The sequence below is a fragment of the Leptinotarsa decemlineata genome, unplaced genomic scaffold (genome assembly GCF_025532065.1).
Source record: "Leptinotarsa decemlineata unplaced genomic scaffold, Ldec_3_MD MMD2_tig00026354_RagTag_RagTag, whole genome shotgun sequence".
Taxonomy (NCBI): domain Eukaryota; kingdom Metazoa; phylum Arthropoda; class Insecta; order Coleoptera; family Chrysomelidae; genus Leptinotarsa; species Leptinotarsa decemlineata.
Genome location: NW_027412702.1, coordinates 1596222 through 1609285, shown reverse-complemented (window position 1 = coordinate 1609285; position 13064 = coordinate 1596222). Strand labels below are relative to the sequence as shown.

Here is a 13064-nt window from a genome sequence, read left to right as displayed (position 1 = left end):
AAACAAAGTAAATCACAAAGTAAGTCACGACATGATCAGGCACGTGGACACGGCAAAATGTTTTCGTCACTTGTATGAAATTCAACGCGCCGAACATGCCCGATCACAGCCCGATAACTCCCGAATGCAGTTTCGGTTTCAGTCGCAGTTTCAGCAGGTTTGCTGCCGAAACCGAAACCAGTTTTTTTGCCGAAACTCGACCGAAAGCGAACTTTCGGTCGGACACTGATTAGTTTATAATTTTAATCTCGTTGACCTTATATGTTTGAGCACTTCTGAAAGGAAGGAAGGAAGCAATCGATTTCAAAATTTAACTCTATACAAAGATGTGTAGATCATGCAAAGAAGTAACTTTCAGACAAACTGGATGAAAAAGCCCTTTTGAAACAGCTATTTTCATATAAACATTGTATTACGCGAAGGAAAAATAGTTTGAAAACAAATACTTTTATATGAACGCTGAATTATACGAAAAATACTTTTCTCTATTCGGCTTGTATTCCAAACATTCGTAATGGGATCGAATCAGATATCATTCACAGGATTCCTACACAATATCATTAATGTATTGTAATATTAAAATTATTGAAGTCAAAAATAATAAATTTGTATACTCACAAAATGGTTACCTCAGTCAGTTGTAAATCTTTTCTACATTTTGGTCAATTTATAAATTCCTTCACGTGTAGAAAATCTTTGAAACCCAAAATATGACAATAATAGGATCACAAATTTTTGTGGTAAAAAGTTAAGTGAGATATGTACTTACAGAATGAAATATCTTGAAACATACTGTATACATATTTGAGAAATCTATTGTTTTTGATTTTTTTATTATAACTTTTTTCAGACAACAGCCGTCCAATATTATTACCATCATCAGACACATCATCAAATTTTGAGCGAAGTATTTTCAAGAATGATGAGTATGAAAAAAATATGGTGCATTTGGGGTACAATCATAATATAGAAAACTTATCCAGGACTAATGTAGAGAATAGCATGTGTGAACAAAATTTGGATAGCCTACAAGGTGTTTACACGAATTTGCAATCAGCACCCAAGAAGAGAAAGCTGTCTCAAGACTCACCTATAGTCAAAAGTGAACCGGGTTGGTACCACAATCATTTCTTATATGTGAATTTCAAATTGTTTTATGGCTTGTACTGTGATTTTAGGATCTTTCAAAATTTTTGGCAGATGTTTACTATAAAAGGAGTATTATAATAGTTTCCAACATAGTTATAGTTATCAAAGGCATATGTTTAAAAATAATTTGTTTGTAATTTTTTTTTCAAAAACTTTCATGTAATAGTTCATCAACCACACTTATTATTTGATGCAAAACATTAATTATATAGAACAAAGTTACCTATTATTGGTGGGGAATATGGATTAATTCATTTGTTCAGACTTCCATTGTCTGATATTACATAAAATGATTTGAAATCCCTGAAAAAACTAAAAAATTGAAAATTAAAATGAATAGCTGAAAATAATAATTATATTAACCAAAAACCCTGAAATGAAATTATTATAAAATAAAATAAAAGCAAAAAATTGAAAATTGAAAAGAAATAAAAATTCAAAGATTTCAAGCCAAGTTACTTCACGGTGTTTTGATTGTTAGAGTATCGACAATAGTCTTCGGGTGGTGACTGGACTATTCCTCCGAGAGATGACTATTTATAGGTCATTCGAGTGGTTTCGCCTATCCCCTTTTTTCTCTCCGCTTCACTGGTTTAGCGGGAGATGACCGTTTGGCGAGAGTTGGCCGTTTTTCGCTTGACTATGGTTTTCCATATGTTGCGTATCTATACACAACATATGAAATGGCTGAATGTGTTGGTGGACAACATATATGTGACTTCTTTGAATTTCCTCCTAAACCAGTGTTCCTCCTTGTAGATGGTCTCAGCTTGGGACCACTTGACGTTCTGTTGATGAGTCCAAATATGCGTCGCTATTCCTGATTTGCTTGTTTCCCCTCGCTGTGTGTTTCTTGTACTCGACAATACAGACTCTCAATGGCCGATATATGATTTGCCACACTCACAGGGTATACCGTAAATGCAATTCTTGGAATCACATTCCGCATTTGGTGGGAATATGAATTATTGAAAATGTTCCTAAACATTTTAAAACAATTGTATTTTTGATGTAAATAGAAAATATGCATGAAGTGCATATTATTGGCACGTTTGCGTAGAGATACGCAACATATGGAAAACCATAATCAATCGGAAAACGGACAACTCTCGCCAAACAGTCATCTCCCGCTAAACCCGTGAAGCGGGAAGAGGAAAGAGGGGATAGGTGAAACCACTCTAATGACCTATAAATAGTCATCTCTCGGAAGAATAGTCCAGTCATCACCTAAAGACTATTGTGGATACTCAAAACGTCGTGAAGTGACTTGGCTTGAAGTCTTTTAATTTTCATTTCTTTTCAATTGTTCAATTTTCAAATTCGTACCGATTATCTGAAAAATAGAAGTATTTACAACTTCAATAGAAAATTAGTTGAAATAGGTATCTGATCCACTTTTTTCCCTATAGAGGTTTTTTTTAAAGTTTATAGATATGGGCACTCCTTATTGTCTTGCTTCGATAGCAACTACTGATTTCAGTTGCACTAGAAAGATTTTCTTACGAGTATTTTAGCTTTTTTCTCAGCACTTTGATGACTAAAAAATGATTATTCCATATCACCATGCAATTGTTCACTTTTCAGGCACCAATTACAACGAGCATGTTTTTACTATCTATGTATGTAAAAAAAATACTGAAAATATAAAATCAACTCAAAAACTCCTCAATTGTATAACAGTGGTATGTGGTATGATCAGTTGGTATAAGAAGGTATTTGGATCTAGTTTCATAATGATTTTTGTTCTTAATTCAATTCAATTCAAAATATGCTTTATTACCCAAGATATATACATCTTATTGGCAAAGTCTAGTAAAGTAAAACATGTATAAGGGACAATTAACAAATATAAACTATAAAATAATGCTTAAACACAGGAGCAGAGTATATGGACAGAACAATATTGAGTCCAGGTGAACAGCTACAAATATAAGTACATGAATTTATGAATATTAAGTAAACGTAAATATATAATTCTACCTAATGAACATTGATAGCCATTTCGTGTTGGTTTCAATAACTTGTTTACACAAAGCTACATGTCAATTATTCGATATAGCCTTGGTAGAATTCGTCCACGCTATAATAGGGCCTCCCAACAAGGAATTCTTTCACTTTCTTTCTGAATTTCTTTTCATTATATATTCGCCTTAAATTAATGGGAAGGTGGTTAAATAACTTCTTGCTATTGAAAATAATAGAATTTTGTGTAAGGGCTGGAGAAGGTGTGGGAAGGGAAACAGAGTAAGACTGACGTGTACTATAAGTTGCGGTGTTACTAAATTGATTTTTATATTTTTTGTGGATAAGACACACTGTTTCCAAAATAAAAAGACATACTAAGGTCAGAATTTTTTGGTTAACAAATAATGGGCGGCATGAATCCCTGTAGCTAGCCTTGCATAAATATCTGATGGATCTTTTTTGTTTTGTATATATATATATATATATATATATATATATATATATATATATATATATATATATATATATATATATATATATATGTTTATAAACATAAACACACAGATACAGACCTTCCACAGTTGAAATGTTTATATGTATGTTCTCATTAGATAAGTGGGAATTTAAAAGTAGTGATTAATTTCATTTATAGAACACTGTACAGCTGGCCAACTCAGTCCCTCCGATCAACTCAACTCATCGGTAGATGAAGATTATGCCTCTTCAGAAGCCTGTCTATCAGAATCTCAATACCAATGCATAAGATTTAGTATATTCCAGCAGAATAACTGGCATATACTCTGTGATCAGAATTTGACAGAATTGTAAGTAAATAATTTTACATTATTGATATTGTCATAATACTGATGAGAGTTTGAAAATAATACCGCTTTTTTGGCTTATATATCAAACTGAATTATCGTTTTAGGCCACTGCCTCATTACCGGGTAGATGCTGATAAGGGTTTTAATTTTTCAAATGCCGATGATGCCTTCGTTTGTCAGAAAAAGAATCATTTCCAGGTAGGATTGAATCGCATCTCAAAGCTACAGAGTTCATAAAAATAATTTATTTTCAGATAACTTGCCATGTACAGCCTATAGGCGATGCTCAATTTGTAAAAACTCCAGATGGATTTCAAAAGATATCTAGTTTTCACCTCCATTTTTATGGAGTCAAACATGATTGTCCTACCCAAACAATAAGAGTAGAACAGAGTCAGAGTGATAGAAGCAAAAAACCATTCCATCCTGTCTTGTAAGTTCAATCTTTATGTGAATTTTTTTCATATGAAATTCTAAATCATTGGGCATTCTTATGAAACTTGTGCTGTATCTTTCAGATACATGGTGCAATTTTTGTGATTAAATATTATGAAAGTTTTCCTAGCAGATAAAAAAAAACAGTAATTTCAATTCAATGAAATATCAAAAAATTTACCCAGAATCAAATATGTAATTAACATTTTTCATCGTCTGAAGCTGCTAATTGAAATTTGACCTTTTTTTGCTATATAAGTCTCCAATTCAGTATTCTTTGCTATGAATGAATTCAGAATGTCGAATGCAAAGATAAAATTTGCAAAACTTCGAACTTTTTTGCATTTTTTTGCAAAGGTTTTCTCAAAAAATTTTTAGGAGTGCCATCATTTTATTTTATTATTCTGTTATACCACATCAATACGTATTTACGAATTATTTCCTGCAATGTTAAGCATAGAAGAAATAGTATTTCTAACAAGGCCGTATGTCTCACACATTTTGTAAACAAGATCTATCCCAAATATTGGTCATTTTGTTTCTGAGTATATATATATATATATATATATATATATATATATATATACTGAGTATATACTGAGTATATATATATATATATATATATATATATATATATATATATATATATATATATATATATATATATATATATATATATATATACTCAGTATACAGGGTCCTGCAACCGTGGCGCGGTGTTTCATATCTCTATTTAGGAAACAGATAGGAATCTAAATTTCTATAATATCACCTTATTACTTGAGCTCGACAAAATAAAAATATTGGCGGTCACAAAGGGTGTTCAATTTTGTCTGGGCGGATCCCAACTGTGTTTTTTCAAATGGCAACCTATATTTTTTATAGTTTTTTCGGTTTCTACATAGAAAATAAAAGACACTTTTTGTATATCTTCACATCGAAAATATTGACGGTTTTCGAGATATCTAGCATGACAGGTTTTTTTTTCCAATATTTGTCACTATTCCAATATTTGAAATTATAAATTTGTACCAAGTCCAATTGAATTTTTTTTTTGGTCAAATATTCTACATTGGTAACTCTCTCAAACGATATATCTGAAATCTGCCTATGATATAGAGGGTATGAAAAACCGCTTGCCACATATTGTAAATACAAATTTGCAGAAACTTCCTTATTTTAAATGGAACACCCTGTATATTATTGATCCATAAGGAGCGCCAACGAAACCTCTACAAATTTCATCAAGTATTCCCTATGGCTAGGTTCAATAATTTTTCTTAAAAAAGCATTTTATTCGAAAAGTGGTCGTTTTTCCTATTTCTACGCCATAAACTCGATGTCCATTTGACCATTGATAAAAATATACAAAAGAAAATAGGAAATACTCGATGAAATTTGTAGAGGTTTCGTTGGCACTCCTAATGAATCAATAATATACAGGGTCTTCCATTTAAAATAAGGAAGATTCTGCAAATTTTTATTTACAATATGTGGTAAGCGGTTTTTCATACCCTGTATATAACAGGTAGATTTCAGATATATCGTTTAAGAGAGTTACCAATGTAGAATATTTGACCAAAAAAAAAATTCAATTGGACTTGGCACAACTTTATAATTTCAAATATTCTGAGCGATGAATATTGGAAAAAAAACCTGTCGTGCTAGATATCTCGAAAACCGCCAATATTTTCGGAATGAAGATATACATAAAGTGTCTTTTATATTCTATGTAGAAACCGAAAAAGCAATAAAAAATATAGGTTGCTATTTAAAAAAACATAGTTGGGATCCATCCCTATCTGTTTCCTAAATTGAGATATGGAACACCGCGCCACTGTTGCAGGACCCTGTATATATATATATATATATATATATATATATATATATATATATATATATATAAATATATATATATATATATATATATATATATATATATATATATATATATATATATATATATATATATGTGTGGAAGGAGATCATCATGAAAAATGAGAAATAAAAAACTCTATGTTTTTTACTACTTGTATTTGTAAGTAACGGTAGTGCAGTTTTTTATATCCGTTTGAAAATGTTCGTATAGGACGAAACTGCAGTAACGTTCGTTACAAATACAAGTGGTAAAAAACAAGAAACTTTTTAAATTCGAAACCAAAGTTAATTATGTTGGAAAATATATGTGAGAACTAATTCTTAAATTGTTTACAGTCTGTCATATTCTTAAGATACAACTAACCACAATGGAGCTTTCCTGTACAACTCAAAATTTTAAGCACTGCCTTGTATTTTAAAAATTAGTTAGCAATGTAACTCTCAGAAACGGTCATGGTAACAAGACAAATAGTTAAGTTTCTGGTATATAATTATCAAAATGGGAAAAAAAATTAAAATTCGTTTTTTGAAGTTACAAAATTTGATATTCCAGAGTTGAATTAGTGAATTCTCAAATGACGAAAGTTACGGTGGGTCGACTGCACTTCAGTGAAACAACTTCCAATAACATGCGTAAAAAAGGAAAGCCAAACCCCGAACAAAGATATTTTCAGGTGAGCTCTTCTGAAACCTAATAGTTCTGGCTAAATACATTATACATTTTACAGCTTGTGGTTGGACTTCACGCACATACAAGTAGTGGTAATTTTCCAGTAGTAAGTCACGCCAGTCAAAAAATTATAGTTAGAGTAAGTGATAATGAAACAATCAGATACTGTTATTGAATTAATTACTTTTCAGGCATCAAATCCTGGTCAATTCGAAAGTGATGTAGAACTTTGTTGGCAAAAAGGGCAAACACAGGTATACATAATAAATAATAGTATATTATTCAAAGATCGAGAAATGTGGTCATTACTTCTAAGAATAAAGCTAGTATTCACTATTTTTCATGGTTAGAATATTATACTTTTTCTTATATAAATCACAAAAATCATTCCTGAATGACAATATAATTAATTTCATATGAAGCAACCCAAAAAAAGCATCAGAAATATTTCCTATTTCTGTTATTTATTTCGAATACTTTGAAAACTGATTGTTTGAAAAAGAGATTGAAAAACTACAGTTGGTGTCTTTGAAACTATGATCATTAGTTCACAAACTCTGAGTTCATCAACAACTGCTTCACCGAGCTTTTTACATATTTTCTTATTAAGTGACGAACTTTTGAAAAATATGAATTTCTTACCTTTGTAACATAATTTGTCATGTTATTCGTTTATAAATAGTTTTTTTTTGAGAGAAACTACATTTTTTTAAAAAAAGTGTCAGTTCAATTTGACAATGACCTACCAGTCCAGAATTTGTTCTCTTCAAATATGTATAATGTTAAAGATCAACTTGGAAGTAGGTAAATTCTCAAGGCTTATTTGCCAATGAAGTACATATCTGTGAATGAAAATAATCGTATCTCAGATTGGTCTCGTTTTTAAGTAATGTATCTAGTCAATTGTAATTGGTTCAAAGGTGTTGAGTCAGAGAACTGAAGTAGAGTTCCTTATCCAACAAAAAATGGATCTATTTTGAAATATTTTTAAGTAATGTATCTAGTCAATTGTAATTGGTTCAAAGGTGTTGAATCAGAGAAATGAACTAGAGTTCCTTACCCAACAAAAAATGGATCTATAATTGAAATATTTTCCAATGGTCATGACAAATAATTTTTTGCAGGTTTTGCTTTTTAGGTCAATTGAGAATTAATTTTAAAACAAAAATATATTAAATTTAATATCGAGGATTAATCATTTTCTCAAGTTCAATTCCCATCTATTCGTATTAATATAATTTACGTAATTCATTTTTATTTGAACGTGTATTAATGAAACATATCTTCATGTTGAATATACCTATTTTTGTATTTGGGTCATGCATTTTTAATAATATTGCATGTAATAATTAGCAAATTTCCTCAAATATTTCACCAGGTTTCATTTCCCTAAAAGAATACCATTTATTCAATGATTCATTAAACTTTTCAGGATTCTGTAGTGCATAGTGGTCGAGTAGGCATTAATACAGATAGACCTGATGAATCCTTGGTAGTTCATGGTAACATTAAAATAACAGGGCACATCATCCAACCAAGTGATATAAGAGCTAAGAAAAATATTGTGGAATGTAATTCTGCAGAGCAGTTGAAAAATGTACAAAGACTACGAGTTGTGAGGTGGGTATTTGCTATTATATCAAATATAAAGGCCTTATGTTTATTCTTGTACAGAAAACTTTTTCATTTCAAAATATTTTCAAATACAATGTTTCAAATAGAGTGGAAGAAAAAAATGATTCAGAACAGTCTAAAAATCACTCAAAAAATAATTAACCAGCTACCAAATATTTGATGGGAAGTTTCTATTAAGTGAAGTTCAGATGTTCTCCATTTGCTTTATAAATCTTTATTGTCATTTTTACTTCCATTATTAGTGAAAACTATTATTATTAACAGGGCCCGATCTAGCTATTCAACCGCTCCGGACAAAAATAATATTCATCCCAGTTGACTAATATGCATGTGTATTGTAATTTAAATCAAATGTTTGTACTGAACTTCTTAACGATCTTTATATTCTTGATGATCTCGATATGATTTTTTCAACCTTATGATTTACCGTCTAATTCTCAAATTCCATCATATAATGTAATTTGTTTTAATGAGTATGTTGATTTGTTTTAATGAGTATGTCTTCGTATTTTTTATTTCTCAATTCATGACCACCATTGATTGTGGAATCTTACGATCTATATAGCCTGATTTTAATTGCGCCATTTGTTTGACATGTCTATAAACCTTGTCTTTCTCAAGATGAGTGAAGATATTATCATTATCGCCCTTTACACTAACACTATATAAGTCATGAGCTTGCTTTTCCAAGAATAGGATGTCATGTATGTTTTAATGTATAATATTCACATTTGTTAGTCTACTGGGGCTTCTGAACAAGTTTATAAAAGTTCATGATAGTATGTATATACAGTGTGTAAAAGCCAAATGGAATAAATTAATTATTTTAACAAAATCCAGAAACACGTCAAATTTAAATTATAATTTGACATACTTCAACGGAAAAATGCTACCCCTACCTTCAACCCCCGTCGAATGACAGGTACAACCCCCAATTTTTTAAATGGGAAGTATAGGCTTGTGATATATCGTTTGAAAGACCTCTTCATTCTCTATTCAAAAACGTTATCGCTTTCAAGTTTATTGGAAAAATTAAGGTTATATGAATTAAAATCATGTGGATACTTAAATTCGATAAAATACACTCAAAACTTATTGCAATATACTCAAAACTTATTTCATGTTGAGGTATTGATAATAAAAAAGTAGCAAAAACCATAGCAATGTTCTTTTTAGATGGTATCCTTTCAAAAACTGTGAATAATTTTCATGGCAACGTTAGTTTAAAACGCCTTGTCAACTTGTTTTGTATGTTAGTAACAACATTAGTTGTCAGTATTTTAATTTAAGTTTAAAGTTCGTTAACTTCAAATTTGACAAAGGGCTAGGTTAACGGAAATGCATAAAATAACAGTTTTACAAATGATTGGTTATGGAGATAAAACCCGAACACAACAGGAAGTAGCTCGCCTATTTCATGGAACAATAAGCAAAATAGAGAAGCAGTTTCGCGAGCTTGGTCATGTGGGGCAGATAAAAACAGCAGCTGCCGATGCAATGAGTGATGAATTCAAATTAGATGTGATGCTTGAGTTTGAGGAAAACTCACATACATCGAGTAGACAGGCGTCTACTACATTCAGTGTTAGCCATACATCGATAGTAAACATATTAAAAGAAAATAAAATGCATCCCTATAAAATGATACCTACTCTGGAGCTCATGGAAGACGATTTTGATAGAAGAACTCATTTTTGTGAGCAAATGATGGATATGTTGGATAACAATATCATCCAATTAGCAGACGTTATGTTTTCTGATGAGTGTACTTTGTCTCTTAACGGTCGTGCTAATCGGCAAAATTGCTGCTACTGGTCAACGGAAAATCCTCACTGGATGAGAGAAAAACACAATACCCTCAAAAGGTTAATGTTTGGTCCCTTTTTCATTGAGGGCAACTTGAATGGCGATAATTATTTGGCACTACTTCAAAACGATGTCATTCCAAGTTTAGCAAATTTATATCCTGATCCAGGAAACCCTCAAGTTCCAGTGAATACGATATGGTTTCAGCAGGATGGAGCACCACCACATTACCAAGTTAATGTCCGGTAATACCTCGATACAACATTTCCCAATCGGTGGATAGGGAGGCGAGGATCGATTAAATGGTCAGTACGATCACCTGATCTTCAGCATTAGATTTCTTTTTATGGGGATATGTAAAGAGCAATGTGTACAAAACTAAACCTTCTGATTTGAATGACCTAAAAAAACGAATAATAATAATAATAATAATAATAATAATAATATTTATTAACTTCTCTCGTTAAAAAGTATAAAATTTCTTTCACAAAATAGTACACAGTAACAAGGAAGACGTCCATAGTGTGTAAAACACAATAAACATAATACAATACAAATTAAAAAAATGGAGTGTAAAACATATTAAATATAAAACAATACAAATTTAAAAACATTTACCGTCTAACATACAAATGGGGTGTAAAACATAATAAATATATTACAATACAAATTTATAACATTTATAGTCAACATACATATGAGAGGGTAAATTGTTTACTAATAGCTGCCCGTCTAGAGTGAAGAATTATTGATTTGCAAAAAATTCATTGATGGTGTAGCAGTTTTTTTTGGTGAGATAGGCTTTCAATCGTGCTTTCAAAATCGAAATATTAGGAGATTCTCTCACTGTGCCGTCTAACTTATTGAAAAATTTTGGGCCAAGGTATAGATAACTTTTCTGAAAAAGTGCAGTCCGATGTGCAGCAGTTACCAAATTTTTGTTTGCGATTAGGTCGGTCACGCCTGATATGTTGAATGTTAGTTTTATTTGAGATTATATATATATATATATATATATATATATATATATATATATATATATATATATATATATATATTATATATATATATATATATATATATATATATATATATATATATATATATATATATATTTGTACTTCTACAGATATGAATATGAACCTAGTCTAGCCCAACAATTGAGCAGAGACAGTGAGTTCTCAGATACAGGGGTCATTGCTCAGGAAGTGGCAACCGTTTTACCGGAGGCCGTGAGACCTGCTGGGGATCTCATATTGCCAAATGGGACTTCCATTGAAAACTTTTTGGTTGTCAATAAGGTAAAATCAATATAATTATTCATTTTCTCAAAAAATTGTTCGAAAACATTTTCAGGAGCGAATATTTATGGAAAACATTGGAGCTGTGAAAGAGCTTTGTAAAGTTACAGATAACTTAGAAACGAGAATTGATCAATTGGAGAGGATAAATAGAAAATTAAGTAAATTGAAACGAGGGGATAGTTTAAAGTCTACAAGTACTGGTGAGGTTTGATATGGACTAAGATTTAATCAATTTGAATACCCCTTCTTTTTAGTTAATAGTTCGAAATTGTCTTATATCCACAAATGCTCCAAGCATCACCATTCCTGCAATAAAGAAGAAGAGCTGTGCTCAAATAAATTTATACAAATTGTTATAGTTGTATTGGTTTTAATAATGGCGTTTTGGTTAGTATAAATGTGAAAGACATTGTAATTATCACAGTGGAAATGTGTTAGTTATTACCAAATTCTTATATAACATTGAAACTATTGATTATATTTGTATTTTCCTCAGTTTAGCAGCAATAACTACTCTCTATTTAATGGAAGTGACTCGCCGATCACAGTTTATGCAACCTTCCCTTGAAAGATCTCACAATAATAATTATATTACAAAAAGACCTTCCAAAACTACAAAGGCACATACATGGGCACCAACAACTTCTGCGTATACAACACATGCATATAAAGAATCAGGTAAATACTTAGTGAATATGATTAGTTTTTTATTACCGTTATCTCATTTCAGAAATAACAAAAATAACGTTAGATCCCAGCCTTATAAATAGAAGACCGTCGTTCATTATAGGCAGACCTTTAGGTTGCCTTACTGTGGAGCAAGATCTGGAAAGTTCGGATTTATGCCAGGTAAAATCAACATTCTGAGTAGTATTATATACTGAAATTAATTTTTTTATTTCATTTTTCTATTGCACAATGCTATCCCTCTGATGTACCACTCCTCCAGATCTGTTTTTCTACATCAATTTTTTTTATTCACATTTGTTGGTTCAGATGCAGGGATACCGGAATTGAAGACATTTGTCCTTGTTTCTTTTCCATGTGGAAAAGATTTATGTCTACCTACTCCAGTTTTACAATAATTTTAAAAATTCTTCCCAGAACCCTCATAATGAAGTGTTTGTGAACTTATGTGTAGAAAAATTACCCCATTATGAATTCATAATAATGTTACGTGGTTCCCCGTGGGTTGACCAATAATTGACAACATTGAATAATCAAACTCAACTATATTTCACTTTAAATACAACAAACACTTCAACTAAAACTTCAACTGTTATTTGAATGTCTATCGCCTTACTATATCACTTCGCGTACCGCACTGTAACGTCCACTTGACTGTCCTGATATGCTCCCGGCTAGCGTTTTTATATCTCATCGAATGCGCCAGAAAAT

General features: G+C 31.1%; 1 protein-coding gene across 1 annotated transcript in view; it reads left to right on the top strand.

Moving 5' to 3' along the window:
* The window catches only part of LOC111504285 (myelin regulatory factor homolog 1), a 33235-nt gene that overhangs the window by 14570 nt on the left and 5601 nt on the right, over nt 1-13064 (top strand). Inside the window, exons 4-16 of the mRNA XM_074184593.1 lie at nt 851-1111; nt 3767-3938; nt 4043-4136; nt 4193-4371; nt 6805-6925; nt 6980-7060; nt 7113-7175; nt 8354-8541; nt 11492-11663; nt 11719-11866; nt 11921-12053; nt 12163-12344; nt 12397-12515. Of these exons, the coding sequence (XP_074040694.1) occupies nt 851-1111; nt 3767-3938; nt 4043-4136; nt 4193-4371; nt 6805-6925; nt 6980-7060; nt 7113-7175; nt 8354-8541; nt 11492-11663; nt 11719-11866; nt 11921-12053; nt 12163-12344; nt 12397-12515 (1913 nt within the window). The remainder of the gene's footprint in view (nt 1-850; nt 1112-3766; nt 3939-4042; nt 4137-4192; nt 4372-6804; nt 6926-6979; nt 7061-7112; nt 7176-8353; nt 8542-11491; nt 11664-11718; nt 11867-11920; nt 12054-12162; nt 12345-12396; nt 12516-13064) is intronic.